This window comes from Sparus aurata, chromosome 11 (genome assembly GCF_900880675.1).
Source record: "Sparus aurata chromosome 11, fSpaAur1.1, whole genome shotgun sequence".
NCBI classification, from domain to species: Eukaryota; Metazoa; Chordata; class Actinopteri; order Spariformes; family Sparidae; genus Sparus; species Sparus aurata.
This window is the reverse complement of record NC_044197.1, coordinates 32,650,715-32,671,728: the sequence shown is the minus strand read 5'-3', so window position 1 is coordinate 32,671,728 and position 21,014 is coordinate 32,650,715. Positions and strand designations below refer to the sequence as shown.

At 40.2% G+C, this 21,014-nt stretch overlaps 1 protein-coding gene across 4 annotated transcripts in view; it reads left to right on the top strand.

The window, feature by feature from the left end:
* The window catches only part of szt2 (SZT2 subunit of KICSTOR complex), a 221,147-nt gene extending 200,450 nt beyond the window's left edge, over positions 1-20,697 (top strand). For 3 of the 4 annotated variants that reach the window (XM_030433927.1, XM_030433928.1, XM_030433926.1), the window contains 8 exons: positions 6,875-6,940; positions 10,180-10,393; positions 11,294-11,471; positions 11,568-11,690; positions 14,108-14,624; positions 15,417-15,527; positions 19,273-19,341; positions 19,434-20,697. In XM_030433927.1, the coding sequence (XP_030289787.1) occupies positions 6,875-6,940; positions 10,180-10,393; positions 11,294-11,471; positions 11,568-11,690; positions 14,108-14,624; positions 15,417-15,527; positions 19,273-19,341; positions 19,434-19,577 (1,422 nt within the window). In that variant the 3' untranslated portion in view covers positions 19,578-20,697. The remainder of the gene's footprint in view (positions 1-6,874; positions 6,941-10,179; positions 10,394-11,293; positions 11,472-11,567; positions 11,691-14,107; positions 14,625-15,416; positions 15,528-19,272; positions 19,342-19,433) is intronic. The other variant, XM_030433929.1, reaches the window with a different exon arrangement.
* The last annotated feature ends 317 nt before the right edge of the window (positions 20,698-21,014 follow it).

Sequence of the window (21,014 nt, the reverse complement as noted above, 5' to 3'; positions counted from 1 at the left end):
CCACCTGGCCGGTACTGCTGTGATGCGGAGGGGAGGGTAAGCGTATGTTAATATGCGGACTACAAAGGGGCTCATATTTTGTTAAATTTTTGAGATATCTGGATGGAAATTACCGTTTTGAGAGCGCCACTCGATTTCCATACTGTTAACAATGACTGTGTCCAAAAGCGGTGACAAATGGACAGTCTGAACTCGTGTGAAGCTGGTTTTTATTTCACAAAGTAACTCTGGCTAGATACACTACTAACAATACGTTAGGGATATTGTTATTTACATGAGTGCTTTTCCTATTTGGTCTGAATTTTAATGAAATAAGTAAAAGTTCCCTTTGATATTACTAATATTGAATGAGAAGAAACGCCATTTTCATTAGTTTAATATTTATTACCCCAAAAATTTTGACAATAACAAGGATAGCCCCAAATAACAAAAATTGACAATGTCAGTAGCGGGTGTTTCCACCATTTGCCGCAATGACAGCTTGACAGCGACATCTCATGCTCCTCACTAGCCTCATGATGTTGTTCTGAGGCAATGCTTTCTACTCCTCCACAAGTGCTACACGCAGTTCTGCCAGGTCACGTGGGGGTGGGGTACGATCATCCAGTCTCTGCTTCAGCTGGTCCCAGACGTGCTCTATGGGGTTCAGGTCAGGGGACATTGCTGGCCATACCATATGAGGCACTCCGACTTCCTGAAGTCGAGCTGTGACAATTCTGGCGCGATGTGGTGGAGCATTATCATCCATGAACAGGAAGTTGGGGGTGTGCTGGCGGAATTGGGGGATGATGATGGGTTCTATGATGTCTCTGAGGTAAGAACGTGCAGTGACTGAGCCATCTACAATAACCAAATCTGTTTTGCGCTGACTGGTGATGCCTGCCCAGACTGTTGCACCTCCTCCACCAAAGGGAACCCTGGGGACCATGTTGACCTCGGCGTATCGCTCACCTCGCCTTCTCGGGCAACGCTGACAACCATCATTTCTGTGCAAGGTGACCCGACACTCATCAGTGAACAGGACGGTAGACCACTGCTGCATTGTCCAGGTCACATGGTCTTGTGCCCACTGCAAACGTTCACGGCGGTGTCTTGGTGTCAGTGGAGTCACCTGCAACGGTCGTCTGGCATTCAAGCCAAAGCGGTGGAGTCGGTTTGGAATGGTTTGTCTGGAAACCGTAGTACCCCTCACATCTCGTAACTGGGCCTGCAGCTGTGTGGCAGTTGCATAACGATGTCTGAGTGCATAGGTCCTTAGGTACTGGTCATCGTTGCGGTCTGTCACTCGTGGGGCTCCACTCCTGGGTCTGTCACGAACTCTGCCAGTAGTTCTGTGTCTTGATGCAAGTCTGCTGATGACACTTTGAGACACACCAAGTTCACGAGCAACGTCTGACTGCCTGCCACCGACCCGAAGGCGCGCTATGACCAGGTGGCGCTGCTCGTCCGTTAAGTGACGTCGTGTGTTCATGGCTGTTTGAATGATGAACTTGGAATGACTTACTGACAATACCAGCTTTTTATACCCACAGAATGTTGAAATTGATGCCACATTGAAAAGGGTTGTCTTTTAGTTTTTTGGTATTGGCCCCAATATGTAAGGCACACCGTACACAGTGAGACCATTAAGTGAAATACACAAAATGAGGTGTGTCTATCACCCCAATACAATTGCCTCCCTACCCCAAAACTCTCTGAAGTGAAACAAACACCGTATGTATGAAATCCACTGAGTCTCTCACAATATCCCCAACTTATTGTGAGTAGTGTATGTGTTTAATTCCTGCATTACATCTGTTCGGTTCCTGGTCCTACTTCAGACATGTGGATAAAAGATGGTACCACTCCCTGTTCCGGGTGGATATTTAGACTTTTGTTCAATACAGTAGTAACTATAATAGTGGCTGTATCCATCAGACCTTCTTTTATTTTCTCTTTTCAAAATGTAACTGGTTCTTAGAATTTGTACCATGGTTTGATGCTTAATATATCTTCTTGCTAACTGTTGAGAGGTCGTGTAGAGAGAGTAGAGAGTTACGTACCCACTGGGGATGTTTAGTGTTAAGGGTACCATTGGGTCAGTCTCATATAGGGGTCTGGTACAGTTCCAATTAAAAAGCATTGTTATTCACCCTAACTTTCATTTTATTTGTAAGCACTGAGGCTCCCAACATACTTAAAGTGAAACTCTCGCCATAAAGCAACCGAGGCTTTATTTGTGCTTGAATATGAGTCAAACCTTCCTGTAAATGCATAATAACAACAAAAGAGGCACTTTTAAGATTTACTGAGTCAAACCTTTGTGCATTTACACAAAGGTTTGACTCATATTCAATCACAAATAAAGCCTTGGTTGCTTTTTGGTGAGAGTTTTACTTCAAGTCACATCTGTTGCAAATGACTATTTATGTCACTATCATGACTAACTTAATTTCTTTGCATGTCAGGGGAATCAATTCTCCAATCAAGAGGAGAAAAATGTTGACGTACTAAAAGAGACAGTCCACTGATGTTTCATTTATTCAAAAAAATTCACCTTCCCGATGCCGAACATGTCAAACTAAGGAGGGACTGGGTGGGACACGCCTTCCACTCCTCATTCAACACAAAAGCTAGGGGGGTTGCCTTCCTTATTAATAAAAAAATTGAACTTCAAATTAATATCAACAGAAAAAGATAGTAATGGAAGATTTATCTTAGTCAAGGGTGAATTAAACTCCAATAGGGTTACACTTGTTAATAAAGGTAAGGTCAGGGGTCAAGGTCACAGTGACCTCGAACACATTTTTGGCCATTACTCAAGAATTTATGCGATGATTTCTAGGATGAACCGATGCACTGAATTTCACAATATCTCAATATAGTAATGCTGTGATACCATTGTGGGACTGTGACAATATCTACCAACCTACCATATGGCTATTTTGCTCGAAAAGTTGATGGATCTAACAAGACAATCAGTATGAATGCATTCTATTATTCTGTTTGAGTGGAGGGTGCAATCATTCTGCTCAAGAAGACAGAACTGGTCTCATAGGTCCCGCCCTACTGCGTTTCTTATTGGTTGGCGTTGTTGGTTTCTTTGGCAATGCTTGACTCAAACTGTTAGCTTACACAGACAGAATCATATATTGTGATTACATCGTACCATTGGTTTGTAGTATTGTTACATCTATAATAATTATGATTAAATCTTACACAAATGTCCCGTAGGATGAAATTGAAATTATGACATTTGATATCCAAACGGTCAGAGGTTACATGCACTGTGACATCATAATATTCTGCTAAAAATGTTCTTCCAATCATTATATGTTTATAGCTCATGAACAGCAACTTGACTGAGTCCTTCGATATTGGGTATCCAGTGATACTAAGTCCCTGTTTGTACAGTGGTGTTCCAGAGTGATGCCTTTTTGTTCCATATAAGCAATATTCGTCAGAGAAAAGACACTGGGCTTCAAATCATCATCAGAACATCAGATATATCACTAGTTTCAAGCCAATTCATTGAATGTATGGATATAAGGTTTTTGAATGTGTGATAAAGTATATGGGAGTTATAAGCCAAAACGCACTTTCCTTGATTATAGCGCCACTTAGTGGTGGAAATTCACAACGGGTTGTATTATTGCTAATAAATGTGTCACTTAATTTGTCAGGGGGGGAGATTATATTATGTAGTTTTTTTTTGCATAGCCTCAGTAATAACCCTGACTCTTAAAAAGTTTGATTGCTGTCACTTTTTACCTGGCCTTAATGGCTGCCAAGACATGAACAAAAATAGATGTGACAATTAGTTTATCCTTTTTGAATATACTCAACTGAAAACAATGTCACAAAACATACATTGTTGTGTTTTACTTCACCAACCATATGCTTATTTTAGATTTAAAGCCAGCAACATGTTTTAACACTCAAAAGTAAATTTCCAGGGCACCGTTTAGCTCAGTGGGTAGAGCGGGCGTCCCATGTACACAGGCTTTGACCTCGCTGCAGTGCACCTGGGTTCAACTCCCGGCCTTAGTCCCTTTCCTGCTAATCACTCCCCCCCTCTCTCAACTTGTTTCCTGTCATATCTTCCGCTGTCCTGTCAATAAAGCCAAAAGGCAAAAAAAATATACTTTAAAAAAAAGTAATTTTCCTCTGACATTGACTTCATCTATTTTAGTTACATATAATGCTTCCGTGTTTTTGAGCTTCTACGTAAAATATACAATTTAAAGCAGTGTGATGTATTTCCATCATGTTAAGTTGATGTAAAGAATTTGAATAACCAAGTCTGCTTAGATTATGTTAATGATTTTTTTCAAGTATTATACTTAAAAGTAATGCATTACATATGAATTACTTTAATGTATAAAACTTGAAAAATTGCATTAAGTTAGAAACAAGTCCAGATGCCGATGATATAGCATTTGAAATACCATGACCTGCGTGACTGAGAACCTTCTCCAACATCTTAAGCACAGTAAGTTATTAAATATTATTATTGTTTTAGGGGAATTATTTGTTTGAATGAAACAAGTTGAGACCGGTCCAACAAAAGACTGGGAAAGTTGTGGAAAGCTCCTAAAACCCGTATACATTGGTAATAAGGTTAATTGGTAACAGGCTAAGGTATCATGAGTGTGTACAAAAGGGGCATCCTCGAAAGGTTCAGTTGTTCACAAGCAAGATGGGGTGAGTTCACCACTGAGTGAAACACAGGTAGACTTTAAAAACACATCCCCAAATTTTTCGGAACCTTGGTTGTAAATTGTAAATTATTTATACTTTAAGCACATCTAATAATGAATCCACTCTTCTTCCTACACAGTAGAGGTTTTGCAGCTACCGATAAAACTGCGGCCAATTTAAAACATCCCTTTCTGTCTCATTTAATCAGCATTTTCAACAAAAACTTATTATTTCCAGGTGATATGAGTTATATGCAGACAGCCAATGATTTAACAGGTGTGTTGTTCAGCTGCACCATCACCATGTGACTGACAACAGAAATCAGGGAGTGAGGCATTCAGATGGATCCTACCTCAGCTCTCACAAGACCAGCCCTACTCGGCCTGTAAACTGTTAACTCACCAGGTAGCTCTGGTAATGTCTTTTTTTCTTGTGGTCTGATAAGCAGGTTAAGAGCTGTAGTCTAACCAATAAAGACACTGACTAATTTGGCCTCTGTCCCGGTCTTCTGGCGCTCCCCTCAGTATCACTCATCCTCCGAAGCCATTCTTTACTGCAGGACTTTCTCAGGGTTTGTAGGTAGAGCGGACATACTGGCTCTTTGCAAGCTTTCAACACAATGAGTATGGAGAGGTACATAATAACAGCTGATTATTGTACCTGTTTGCAACTCACCTCCTATTTTTCTCTCTTTTCCTTAATGGTCCCTTCATTTCCCTGCTGCTACAATAGGGGGAAATGGAATCTACTAAAGCAGGGGGCTAGAAACCAAACTAAGTGAGATGTTGTCTGTTTGTCGCACCAATGCACACATATTCTTAAAATAATCATAGCTACTATTTTTACAATTTCATAGCACAAGTATGTGCACATAACTCATAGCTTTAATTACGCTTCAGGCATCACTGTGTGACATGACCGCTCCCTCTGCCTCTCTTTTTTAAATCAGAAGCCTCACTAAAATGCCTCCAAGATAGGCCAGCAAGACATTTTGAGAAAAGTAAAAATAAAGAACAAGACATTTTTAAAGAGCACAGGATAGATAACATTATAAAGCCTATTTAATCTAATCCCCTGTATCAGTTCGGGTGCTGACTTATTGTTTAACGAACCAACCACAAGAAAAAATCCAAGCACAACCCTGTAACAGTGGAGTAAGAATATGAGTGCTGAGGGAGAGGAATTTATGAATAAAAAGGACAGGTCAGCTTGCTGGTAAAGCAGCATTTATAAAAATAGTACTTGTGTTGTGTGCCTTGATAAACTGGTTGTATTCAAATTACAGAGATTAAATTCAATATTTTTTGGCCTTGTCTTTATTAATGATGAAAATAGGACAGATCATTAATAATTATTGATATCGCTCCATCAGTAAGTGTCATGATAGACTTTTCTGCCATATCACCCAGGCCAAAGTTTATTACTATTTTGATCTATTTTGGTCTACAGTGTGGACCATTTGACACATCCGACCTATTTAATGCATTTTACTCTCTCGGACTTTAAAACATTTCTGTCCTTCATCTTATCACTTTTATATGTGTGAGGATGCAGATTGTCTTTATAATTCTCTAAAGCCAAAAGCAATCCTCCTATGAATGCGTGCAGTTTTTCAATCACAATTCTCTGCAACAATGTCTAAATCTTATTTAATGATAAATGTTACCTATGAGTCCAGGGTTTGTCCGCTCCAGTAACCTTAGTGGTGTTGTCTAAATATACTATAAAAGTCATGGCCTTTAAGTTAGTTAAATTTACCATTAATAAGAATGTTACAATAAAGTGTTACTCAACAGCACAGAAGAAAGCAGTGGGCTCCTGCTCTGACAATATGCTACTAAATAATAATCAAAAAGATGATATTATGCATAGGTGATTGCCATGGTAGCGATACTGAATGAATATAGCTAGTTAACTTCTCCATTACTTAAAAAGTCAGTTGAATCCTTTCCACACAGAGTAAAATGTGAAAACAGCTGATATGATTTTCCTATATTATGCTCAGAACACCAATTTAATCAAATAAAGGTCCACAGCTCTAATCTGTGTGTGTAATGTATGTCATTGTACTCTTTTTTAGTATTTAAAACCTTGTTCTTATTTATTCTGGTAGTATATCTTCAGCCCCTTCCCATCCATCTGTCTGTGTGTCTGTTTGTCTGCCTAGTCCCACCTCATGTCATCTCTCCATCAGGGCAGCCTCCTCTCCAAACCTCGTTGCAAGCCGTTCCCCGATGCCACCCCAGTATCTGACTGTGCGGTATGTCCCGGCCATTCTCAAGGGAGGGGTGTCCCACTACAATCAGGCTTCACCCCTCCCCAATGCTCTGCTTGCTGCCATCAGTGCTGGTCTCTTCCTTTACAAATCTACATGTCTGTGTTATTGTCACGTTGGGAATGAACAGGTTTCAGTGTTTAATAAAATGGGCTTTCATACCTATGGGAGCTACAGTTGCTGCAACACACAACTTGACTGTAAAGCAAGTTCCAGGGTAAGCTGGATGTTGTCTCTTTAAGCTTGTTTTTTTTCTCAGGCAAATGTCCTATATAATGTCTTTATTTATTTATTTATTTTTTTTTAGTTCAGGCCTGAATCAAGCTCCCCTGTGATTTCCTTTTCCACCTTGACTGCCAATAGGCTGTCAGTCTCTGTGCTTGCTGGTTTGGGTGTCGTGGGTGTCTAAGCTTGTGATTTTCAGTGTCCGTGCAACCACTATTGTGCCCTCTGCCATTTCTCTGATAATCTTGCCATTTTTCTGATGCATCCTTGGTAGTCTGGGGGTTGCCACGAGTCAGGTCTTCTTGTACGTCTTTCAGTTTCAGTATCTCTTTGGGTTCAGATGTTCAATCATTGAATAACACGGGGCTGAAAACTGCTGCTGCTCTGCTCGCTATAGACAATTGTGTGGATAGATTGTAAAAATCGTGTAGATATCATGATGTCCTACCTCTGTGTCGATAACTACACATGAGCGAACAAAATTGTGTGGTTACCCAGAGTTCACTTCTAGGGCTTCATCTGTTTAAACTCTACAAGTGTACCCAGTGGCTCAAATTAGGCAAAACTATGGAGTGCAAGTCAGTGATTGGATGCGTTAAAAAGAGTTGGGACTTTGAGGTCTGCGTCCCATGGGGGGAGCTCCATTGTACGAGTAATTATGCACGTATAGTAGCTAGGTAGTTGATTTCAATATTTTTAGATCTGATGGAAAAGTTCACGTAAAACTGAAAATTTAGTCATTTTCTACACGTTCCCATACTGATGGAAAGTTAGGTGAAGTTTGGTCATCCACAAAATATTTCTGGAGAGCGTGGCATTATATTCCTAAACCCCTGAAAAGCTTGGGACTTTTAAAATGTAAGAAACAACTGAAAGAACAAAATTGCTCCATACAGCACGGATGTGAGTAGTTAATTACTGAATTTTCAGTTTTGTGTGAGCTTATCCTACTTTCTGATCACATGTGATACACCATTTTTCACTTGTTAAATATACATATTGGCACATTTACATTTCACATGTAAGCAATTGCAAAGATGGAAACAATTGCACAGTTTATTTTACGTCCAATGGAGTCCAAAATTCTGAGACTACATTTAAAATGTCCTCCACTGTTACATAACCCTGGAATTATCAGAAAGTTTGATAATTCAGAGAGTTAAGTGGTTGTGTCAGAAGTCAAATTGTTATTCTAAGCATAGAGCAGCTGTTCCAGCATGCACAAAGTTTCTCAGAAGTTAAAAATGCAAAGAAAATAGAAGTATCTTGAACAGCAGTCTTAGAGTTTTTGACCCCAATGTACGATAAGGGAACATACAGGTGGAATAAAATATTACATGTAGGGAACCTAGATATAAGCCACAATGTTGGTTTATTGACTAAATTCCCACTATTTAATTCATTTTTCTTAGTTGTTTTTTGTCCCTGGTCTTTACACTGTTCATCATTCATGGATCAGGATAAAAACTACTACTATTTGAAATGAGGTACTAAGAAAAACATAATCATATGACAAAGCAACAGACCTTGTTTTTCAGGAAGTAGCAGAGGTAAAAGTTATGTGAAATGTCAAAATACAGCATGTGATTTTAATTAGACATCTGTGATGTGAATTTACCATGATTTGTAATTTTTTATAACATTTCCAAAACTTGGACTCATGGCCTTTATATTAATGAAAATCATTGCTATGATGCTCACTACCAGTTTTTATTCAAGGAAGACGTAAAAAAAAAAAACACCTAACTTTCGGACTACTGTAGTGGTGTGTTCACAGATAGATAGTTGTAGCTGATATTGTACAATGCTGCCATAAAAGATTCCAGTGTTTGTACATGTAAAGAGGACATGTTTAAATATTTCCGTTTTTCCAGGACAAAAGTGTTGCAACCTTAAAGAGAAATGTTAGTGGATGTCGTCATTTTTAGGCTTTCCTGTCATGAATGTTGTTTCTTTTCAATCAACCTGCTTTGTGTACTCTCTTCTTTTCATATGACCCCAATGATTACAGACTATCCCCATCAATGTAGCCACTGTCATTAACTTCACTTCCACCAAGTTATGCTAACAGGAGACAAGCTGTAGCCCTGTGACTCCACATAACAATTGTTTCCCTTCAAAGATACACAGTTTGTTTAATCAACTAGAACATGAATCAAATGTTATCTTGATAGTCAAGAGGACACACACAGGAAATGAACTACCCAGCTACAGAAATGTCTGCAGTCCCAGTGGTTTCCTGGTTCCATAGAAAGAGTTATAGTAGTAATGAGAGTAAAAAGTTTCCTGACACATTGCTTGTTTCTGAGCAAATGTAGACACAGCAAAAGGTGGTGAAAGGCTCCAGACACATACAGATATACAGAAGGCACAGGCTTTTTCTGTAGCTTAAGAAAGCTCTGCTGTAATTCTTACCTCTTTAATTTGATTAAGCCCAATTGTACCTGTTCCAGCCAAATGGTTCAGATGAAAGTAAACCCAGGAGAAGCATTTAGTTCTTTCTGCAAACTATTATTGTGCTGTGAATAACTGCACACCGTAGCCTCTCACTGCAGATATTTACATTTGCAATTAATGCTTTTGTCAGATCCCTTTTTGAGATTAGATTTAAATGAAAAAAGATGTTATTTTCAATCTGATTAATATTGATAAGCATACAAACTGCTCTCACACAGGAAGCAATGGGAGCCATAGAGCAGCAATGTGCAAAGCACAAAGCAGTCAAAGCTGGGAGCAGCTGGAAAGGAGGGGTAAACCCCTTCAAATGCAAAGCAGGTTCACCAGTGGAAGATTCTACAGATAACCATTCAGAGGACGAAAGCCTCATCTTCCAGAATCTCATAATTTTCCAGAAAGAGCTGTGTCATAAAAATGGGCAGACTTCAGTTTTGAATACCTTCTGCAGTTGAGAAAATGCTTGTTTACTGTCACTTCCCTTGCTCTGTGACTGTCTGCTAGTCATTCTGTGCTGGTAATTACTGTCCATCCCTCTGTTTTAGCTCTCCATGCTCTTCACTGAGGAGTGTGATAAGGTACGGGACCTGATGCATGTTCACTCCTTCAGCTACGACTTCCACCTGCGAGTGGTTCATCAGTACTTGGTCGGCTGCCATATGACTCTACGCCAGGGCTACCAACTCACGGACTTCCTCGACGACTTCATCTCCCATCACCCAGACATTCCCAAATTTGGCCGTAACCACGTCTTCCAAGGTAACTTTTTAATAGTGATACAGTCATAAAGTTATACAGTATTTTAAGGTTTCCTTGCAACTCCAGTTGCTCTTGATATTCAGAATCATTGTGGAATCACTAATGGTTTGTGCTGGAAAGATCAAAGTATTATTTGAATGTATACATCAGAATACCATGTGAATAACTCACAGTACAGAAAGGTAGCTGTTGCTGTAATAATTAAGGTTACACAAAGAACGATTTTTTTTTTTTTAGGAAAACTTTACACCCATCAGGCACAACATTATGACCACCTGCCTAATATTGGGTTGGTCCCCCTTTTGTGGCCAAAACAGCCCTGACCCCTCGAGGCATGGACTCCACTAGACCCCTGAAGGTGTGCTATGGTATCTGGCACCGATATGTTAGCAGCAGGAATTTGGAGCCCAGTCAACACCCCAACTCATAGGTGGTAATCCCACATGCATCATGGAGTAAACCACCAAAAATACTGTCACTTAAAGGCCATTTTGATTGGTGTCGCTTGACTAATTTCACTTCTCTATATTCAATACATCTTTATTTTATTTTATTTTTAGTATTGGCCTCATGTTGTAAATGTGAATCTAGTTTATAATGTGTGCTGAATGCCAGGAATCTCCTCCAGCTGTCTTTATGGCTCACCGCTAGCCAACCGAAAAGTGAATCATTCTTGCTTTGAAAATTGTTTCACTGCCACAGAAAATAGAGCTCTTAGTTCTACGTATTTGTGTATTTCTCCAGTGTTAGCTTAACTAGGAGTCCTTTTGACTCACTGATGAGATAAAAGATAGATATTCACATCACGTTTTCACATGACAAAAGCTCTGTGGATGGGGCAGGAATAACTGGGATGTAGTGATTAACCTTGTGAGGCCCTCTGATCCTTCTGTTCATCAGGGAGCTTCTCCATCTCCACAAGGATGATAACAGCTCATCAGTTGTATAACTACATCACTGACCACGCCAGCACGTACAGCATGAAGCCACTTCGCATGTCCAAATCTACAGTCACCTCTGACAACAAGAAAGGGATGCCTGAAATGCATGAATATGCTCTAGTGGCGCTGTGGAACAGGTAAAAAATATATGAGAATCACAGAATGAATATACATATTTTTATGTAAGCTGCTTTATTTCAACCTAATCTTTTTTCTGTTCTTTCCTGCTTAAGTTCGGGCTCCTACAAAGATCTGGAGGGCCTGCACCACCATGATGACTTCGATGTGTCCTTGGTGGTGTGTCATAATGCTGCTCCATTTGAGGAACAGTCAGACGGGGAGAGGCATTTGCTGAGGTAAAGAAATAGGAAAGAATAGAGACATACATACTAGGGAAAAACACTTAATTCCAAAACACTAACTGATGAGACAAGTTAGTGTGTGTGTGTGTGTATATATATACATATGTATGTATGTATGTATGTGTATATACATATGTATGTATGTATGTATGTGTATATACATATGTATGTATGTATGTATGTATGTGTGTGTGTGTGTGTGTGTGTGTGTGTGTGTATATATATATACACACAAACACAGGGTGTAAAATGTATACACACTTTAAATAATTGTAAAGTTGGTGTTTATTAAAATTAATTTAATTTTCAAAATGTAAGAGAATTTACAAACATCATTTTATTGTTTTGTCACCGCCTGTTCTCAAACTGACGTCCGTTCTGGTCCAGACACTGCTGACAGTGTGAAGCAATGGAATAGCACACATCACGAAACAATTCCCTTGGTATTTGTATGCATTCACGTTCAATGGCTGCTCTCATAATTTCTTGCCTTGTATTTTAAACCACACATGTCCAAAATTCTTAGAACAGTGTTTCCCCTATTTTTTTTTATAGCAGCTGTGCTCTGAGTTGATAACCTAGCAACACTAGGGGAGTCTGGGGGCAGTGTAGAAGCTGACATTGCTGTTTGAAAATATGTTAACATCCTGAGCATTTCAGAAGTCAGTGAGCCACATGCCATGGAAGCTATTGAGAAATAATTCATAATATTTATCATAATAATTCATCATAATTTCTGCATATTAATATTCATATTAAATAGAGGAAGCACTAAAATACAATAACAATAGGTGTCTTACTCGTCCAGTTTACTGATACATCTGCAGCTGGTTTGGAGTCACTGGGTCACATGACATGAAAGATATTCTAAAAAACAGCAGTTATTTTGTATTAATATATTCATGCTAAGTAATTTAATGACGGTCCCTAAATCAGTCTCAGTGTTTCAGCGCCAGGCTCTGAGAGGTGAGCTGACCGTCCTCCTGCTGCTGACACTGGGAGAACCTCAGTAACGTCTCAGCTGGACCCGATATCCACAGAATATCCAAACTGAAACTAACTTCACCCCGGTTCGATGAGTCGCCTGTTGCAGCCTTTGAATAGGATGACGAGGATTTCAATCACTCAACTTCAACGGTACAAATAGCAGTAATGACAATAATAATCGATTTCAAGATAACCTGGGGTGTGGTGCTTTCACTGTGTGCAACTTAAATTCCCCATTCGCTCGTGATATTAAACCGACAAAAATCACGTCATCATCAAAATCAAATGTCATTATGTTTATCAATACCCGACCGACCGTGCCTTGCGCAACGCCCCCCCCCCCCCAAAAAAAGGTCGGAAAAGCCGGATTGCGGGATTTATCAGGAACAATCACACACCTGCTCATCCGCACAGGCAGGCCAGGGTTGCCAGATACTGCAACAAATATAGGGACACAATCTTACTTGATTCCTTTACTGTAAAATCGGGAGATTAACGGGAGAAATTACTGACCGGGAGCGTCGAGGGAGATAGGGTTAAAAATCGGGAGTCTCCCGCGTGAATCGGGAGAGTTGGCAACTATGGTCTTATTTTGCAAACCCACACACGCCCGTACCCGTCGTACTTAAAACTGCATCTGACCCGTTTCCCGACAGTAGCACAAATTACATTCCGCACCCGAGCCAACCCGCTATAAATTAATACCGATGCCCGACCCGGACCCGAAGCAAAATTAGACTGACGCAATTTTTAGAAATGAAAGTAAGCCAGCGTGGGGAATGGGAGTTCTGGGAGGGCTCAAGCACGCATGAATGAGCTCATATGAAATATACATGCTTATCATTTTGAATTGCAGGCATGTTTTTGTAGATGTGTCACTAATGATTTTTTTGTTTTTGTTTTTTTGTTTTTTTGCACGTGCCGCCATGAAAATGACAATCGCAAAATCCGACCCGCGCTCTCTAGGCGTCCGACCCGATCCGCACCCGTGTCGACACAGGACATTATTATTCACCTGTTTCATCCAAATTGTCTGGGTCACCCGTTGGGTAACCGCAGGTACCTGAACCCGTGCAGGACTCTGCTTCCAGTAGCATTTTATAATACATTTTTAAAGTTTAGTCTGGCTGCCATCATTAATTCCAATGGGTTTAATCTGAAAAGAAAAAACCAACAATTGAGTTATCAGCTTCTGAAGTGTGTATACATTTTTTTCGTACAGCCTGTGTGTGTATGCATGTACGTATGTATGTATGTATGTATGTGTGTATGTATGTATTATGTATGTGTGTATATCTATATCTATCTATCTATCTATATCTATATATATATATATATATACACACACACACACACACACACACACACTGATATTTCTTTAATAAGCCAAAATCACCTGATGTGTGATCCACCTTTATTTGTAGGTTGCGGTTTTATGTGATCATGACCAGTCAGAGAGAGCTCTTCCCCCGCCTCACAGCCGACATGCGCCGTTTCAAGAAACTTCCTCAGATCCACCGTGACCCTGGCGAAGTAGGAGGCCGGCTCCCCCCAGATCGAGCAGAGGCCTGTGCGTCACGTGATGCTGAGCAGGAACTCTGGGAGGAAACTTCATCTGGAGCTGCAGCAGCTTTAGCCCCTAGTGATGGCAATGAGTTTTACCCTCTGGCAGGGGGTGGACCAGAGGCTCAGGGGCTACTTTATAGCTCTCCTCTGTTCCCTTTGCTCAACAACGAGGTTGCATCAGCCTGCAGACAGATCCAGGCCAGTGTGGAGCAGGCGATGGGCCACTGTCGCAGAGATAATCTGTGGAGGAGGCTGTTTCATGGAGAGCACCTTGCCCTTGACAAACTGAAGCTGTCCAAGCTGTCATTCAGCGAGCTGGAGGAGTTGCTGGAGGCTGTGCAGAGCCGCTCGGTGGGGGAGATTGACCCACAGCTGGTAAGATTCCCTCTAACTAAACTCAAATTGATATATTTGTCCTGTTACTGGTAAGCACTGCCAAGTGTGCCATACCATGATTGGCTGCTGTCAGATGTACTTCAAGTATACTGTAATCAAAAATGGTTGATTTGTGTTTTACGTTTCTGTGTATGTGGGTCAAACTGACCCGAAGACCATATGAAGGATGTAAATGTGTGGGGAATAGTATCATGTGTGCTCAATTTTCAGTTTTTGGGGGGGTTTGCACATGTTTGTCACAGAACATAAGCGTAGTCCACTGAGTTTCAGGTAGAAAAAATGTATACTTGTACCATTGTTCTTCTTGAAAAAAATTGAAATGGGTCAATTTGACCTGGATACCATACAGGGGTTAAACAGGAACATTGTCCCTGTTACTGTGGATAATCTGCAGACTGTGAACACCTTTCTTAACAACTTACATTCTACTTAGAAATATCCTCTGTTCAACCCAAGCATTGTGATGGTAGCAGAATGCATATGTGAAAATCTGAACAAATCAAACACATTTATCAGCCAGGGCTAATACCAGGTTGGTGATATAAGGCTTTTTATTTTATTGGAGTGAACCAAACCAAGAATTGGAGAGAGAGAAATGTCATCAGAAGACACAGTATCTCAAACAAAATGTTGGCTGATGTCATGCAACCATAACAGCAGATGGACTTCATTAATGATGATCCATCTTATGTTTTATATTGTCCTTCGATGTGGTTTATGATGAATGACAAGCAGGTTAATGAAATAGAAGTGTGTGTTGTGTTGCTGCAGGACTGTTTCCTCACCTTGAGTCCAGCCTGGTATCAGAGTCTGATCAAAGTCCTACTGAACCGCTTCCCTCAGAGCTGCAGACACTTCGACGACAACGCTATCCAGTATCTGGTAAGGAGATGCTCTATATGACTGTTTTGTTTCTGTGAGCGGGCATGAAGCATGGTCAGAAACATTCATGTGTAACTGGTGTTTCCTTGTTTTTAGTGGTTTGGTTTTTTGTTTGGTAACTCCAGCATGTCCGCCTCAACCTTCTGCATGATATAAATTGTGGGGATTCAGTTTAAAAACAATGAGAGCTCAGTGTGAAATGTAAAAAAGGACTCTGGAGGGATTTATTTCATCTTGAAGGGGGATAATTATCAGGTCCTTCTGAGTTCGTGTTTTTAGCCTTTATGCTTTTATGTTTTAGTCCCTTATGTTTTTAGCTTCTACGCTTTTTGCCTTATTTTACTGTTTTAGTCTATCAGTTTTTAATCTCCAGTGTTTCTTCATGGGGGCCTGCCAGACTGGGAGTGGTCTCTGGTCTGGCCGCGTGGGGTGCTGTCCCTTGGACAGTTCCGGCCCGGGTGACTAGAGGGCTCTGCACCTTGGTGTGGGGCCTCCTCTCTGCCCGGGTTGGGGTGGTCTCTGTGGCGGTGCTCCCTGCGGCCTTGGACCGGGATCTCTCCTAGTGTGGCTGGCCCCCACTGTTGCATGGAGGTAGCTTCCTCCATGCAACAGGTCTCGCTGCCCAGCCATGTCTCTTCTGTGACAGCTACTGTATGTGTGGATGTGAGTGTGTGTGTCTATGTGTCTGCGTGCGAATGTGTGAGTGTGTGTATAAGTGTGTATGTCTGTGGGGGTAGGTGGGTTGGGTTCTTTTAATTTTCTTCTCTTGATTTTATTTTGCTGTTTCTCTTTTTCTGCTGTTGTTTGTACATTTCTGTCAGGCACTTTGAGATACTTTTTTGTATGAAAAGCGCCATATAAATAAAGATTGATGATTTGATGATGATGAGACTACTCAAATTCAAGATCATAACAATTTGCCTAATTTCTGGAGACTGATGACTACAGCCTGACCTGTCACTCCTATCCTTTAACTGTTATCCACTTTATTAACACATTTTTTTTTTTGCCTCCGTGCTGGTGATAGCCATGGGCATCATGTTTTCACGTTGTCCGTCCCAGTCTCGTGAACATGGTATCCCACACCTCAAAAATTCAGTGTTTATTATGACGAATTTCCCTACAATGTCCACTAGAATAAAACTATGCAGTTATTACATTTTATATCTAAACTGGCAAAGGTGAACTTCACTGTGACATCAAACATTCTGCAAAAACACTTTCCTGGTAATAATTCAAATTCATAGATCTGGTACCCACAGAAGATTGTGACCAGGCTTCACATTTAGTCAGTCACTGCCTGGTGGTACAACTCTTGAGTGCCCACCTTGAAAGTTTGTTTGTAGACATCTTCTGCGCTGCTGAGTTTAATGTGTGTATATCATCCACATTTTGGATTGTTGGCTTCATCATATGTTATCCGAATCTGTTTTTCGTTTCTCTCAATGAACTTCCAGACCTACAGTTCTAGTCCACCATAAGTTCACAGGTTTTGTTGATATTGAGCTTTAGATGATTTTTGTTGCACCATGTGATGAAGCTTTCTATCTATCCTCTGTAACCCTCTGTAAGAGTAGTCCCTGAATGAAGACAGCATGTTTCTCACTGGAATCAGACATTTATATAGCGAGAACTATAGCATAGTACTATAATATAGTGTAATATAGTATAGTATATAGTGGACTCCAAGGTTTTGAAAGGTTGTTTTTTACTGCAGACATACTTTGTTTACTACACTTCACTTACATATTTCATTTTTAAAAAAAAAAAAGGTTTAGTAATTCCTTAAAACAGCTGTCCACACAGTTTTGAGTAAATAGGGAATTTGTGGGGTACTATTTTCCGCAGCAGATGAATCCATATATCGTTGGGACCCTCACCACATGGTTTCCAACAACAGAGGATCCTGCCTATAGACCAAAGCCTAAATGCGACCTCCTTGAACTAATAAATCCTGGTAAGCTAAGGAAAGTGTACCTACCCTTATGTCCAGTAGGTGGTGCCTGATTGTCGCAGTCCCCCCAGGTTTGAAAACTCCAATCTCCCATTGACTGAGAGCACACCTGAACACATCGTCAGTTCCGCAATGGACGCATACGTGTAGATTAGAAGATAAAAACAGCTGCATGCCTGTTCATTGCAGTCCCCTTGTAATGTGTTGCTGGAAGCATTAGCTTTCACCTGCGCAGCTGTTGCTAAAGGGGAGCACACATATATATATTATATGTATATTGTATGCATTTCAGCTGCATTGTGTGTGTTTGTGACCGCCGAGTTGACTGCTAGTTATACACTGTGAAACACCATTTGTTGCTTGCTTTTCTTTGTGCTCATGATGAGCTGATTTTGGCCTCTCCAGTTTGTGGAGCTTAAGTGTTAGCTAAAGCCTTCCCGCAGTACGAGCATCCAGTAAGCCACATTCTTGTCAAGTATAAGCCAAAGGTGATTCGAGCCTGATATTGTTCACCAGCTGCTGAGTGACAGGAAGGCAGGTATTGTGTCTGCACAGCTGTTTCTCCCTCTTTGCAATGCTCTGCTGAGTATTAGCTCTTTCTCTCTCACTATCAACACTAACCATCACTATAACATTAGATACAGTTGTCCCATAGTATCACTACTATAACATTAGATACAGTTGTCCCATAGTATCACTACTATAACATTAGATACAGTTGTCCCATAGTATCACTACTATAACATTAGATACAGTTGTCCCATAGTATCACTACTATAATATTAGATACAGTTGTCCCATAGTATCACTACTATAACATTAGATACAGTTGTCCCATAGTATCACTACTATAACATTAGATACAGTTGTCCCATAGTATCACTACTATAACATTAGATACAGTTGTCCCATAGTATCACTACTATAACATTAGATACAGTTGTCCCATAGTATCACTACTATAACATTAGATACAGTTGTCCCATAGTATCACTACTATAACATTAGATACAGTTGTCCTGTGGTACCACTATAACATGTTTTTTACAAATATTTACATTTAAAGTGAACACTTCTTTTGAGGCTCTTTTCAGTCAGGTTATTGGTCCCTGATTCCAGGGTGGTGTCATGCTTTACTGAATGGATCATTATTTTTTATTAATTCTGATGACTTAATTTTAATAATTATTATCAATAATTATTAATTAATAATAACCACACCTGCCCTACCAAAAAATCCAACAATAGGGTGATCTAGTGAGTATTTATGGCAGCAGGACAGTGTATGTGAGATTGAGACTCACATACACTGTCCTGAGGGGGGGGATTGTTGTAGCAGCTGTTCTAAAAAAAGGGAGATGTTGCAGTGTTTTTAGGTGTGTTATGTGGTAGAACACTCTTTGTTGATTGATGCCTGTCATGTGTGTTCCACCACAATGCTGCACTGACAAACAGTGTACCCAAGATTTCGAAGGGATTGGTTGAATTTGCTTTTGATTGTTGCAATCAGCACATTGCAACTTCCTGGAGGGATTGCTTGATACATGGTATGGGTTAGCTAAGGGGTGCCCAGGAGGAACTTTCAAATAGTAATATAGGGTAAAAACACTCCAAGAGCCAGCGGCTTTGCATACTGTGCTCCTTCTGTTCCTATCATACCCATCAACATTTTAACATTTGACTTTTCATTGTCACCAAAAATGTGTTTCTTTCTGACAATCCTCGTCAGTAGACGGTTTTCCTTTGAAAATGACCATCTAATCTATTTCCATGCCTCTTAAATCGTTTCAGGCTGTTCTGAACCAGAAGTTCACCGACTGCTTTGTTTTAGTCTTTCTGGACAGCCAAGCTGGAAAAACAGTGAGTTTATCATACTGATATGATTATTATTGTAACATTAAGATGTGAAAACGTCTCTGCAATGTTTCTTTTCCGTTCTCTTGCTCCCACAGAGTCTAAAGGTTGTGTTTCGTGAACCACTGCCATCACAGCCTCAGGCCAGCAGCAGCCCTCCTCCTCAGCTGGTATCCATGTATCATCATCTTGAGTCTGTCATCAACACTGCCTGCTATAACCTCTGGACAGGACTGTTATAGAGCTGATCAGTGCTGGACTTACTTCAACTTATGTCATTGTGACCATTCTTGACACATGAAGAAAGAAAGCAACAGTTGAAGAAAACTAAAGTTATTTGAGGGAGTTCATTTGAGGAAAATCCTCTTGCTCACATACTCTTCCATCACTCACTGCGGCATTAAGGAAAGCTTCATATCAAAGAGTGATGTTACTTTATGTATAAAAAGCCCTGGAGCACAAGAGACACATTTACTAAACTTAGTCTCATAGGTCAGAGAACTGAAACCCAACTAAAAACACCATGAATCAATCAATTCAAACCAGAATGGTATATTTGTGTTTGTGTTAAGTTTTTTCATCAGTTAGCCCAACCAGCTCTAAACCAATCAGAATGTAATCGTATGAAAATCTAAATCGCATCTAACTAGTTTGGAGAAAACCCCGTTGAGCTTGTTCAGAAATCCGTAATCCTCTGATAAACTCACTTTATCATGCATGTACATTAATTCTACATGGCTGTGTGCAGGAAATCCCTCTAAATGTTCACAAGATGTAATTGAAGTCATAAAGGATGGCAGCAGTATATGTGTTTAAGTTTAAGTTTTGTTTAAATATGTGAACATTTCCAGTGCTATTCAGTGATGCCATCTGATCTGTCTTAAATTTTACATCTCCACACACAGTATAGCTGTGTGTAACATTTTTTAAAACATTTTTTTTAATCAAATATATCACAAGTATCTGGGCAATGTTTTAATTAATGTAATGCCATTTTTCACAGTGAACATATGAAGTGCAAAATCTGTTCAGTACTTCCTACTGTTAAGTTGGGGTAAAGTCCAATGCTCTGTATGACCAGGGTTTCCCACACTGTGCTATAGTGAGGGCATAGCACCTCCACTCACATCAGAGGAAGTGGCTACACATTTATGAAACATTATATTAAGCTTTAAGGAAAATAAGCAGGGCTGCTCCCTAAAGCTTGCTGGACACTGTCAATATGTTGTGTTAAAACGCACTACATGTTATAATCTGCTTTTCTGCATGGATCAATTGACTGAACATGATGTGAACAATAGCACAGAACCCACAGTCAGTTTTGTCAATGACAATTGTAATAAAATCCACAAAACAAAATGAGAGGACTGCATTACTTTGTTGAGTCTAACATGAATGGACAGAAACATTTAACATATTAAAAATATAAAAAGCCAGAGCTGGAAGATACAGTTGGGACACCAGTCTTTATCAAGCACAACAGGTAACATAGCTGCAGTAATATTTGATGTGAAGACATGGCCAGAGTTCAACTATTTTTAACACCTTAAACTTGTTGTTATGCTCCTCAAGCATTCCTGAACCATTTTTGCTGTGTGGCACCACATATTCCTGCTGAAAGAGGCCACAGCCATGAGGGAATACTGTTTCCATTAAAGGGTGTACAATGTCTGCAACAA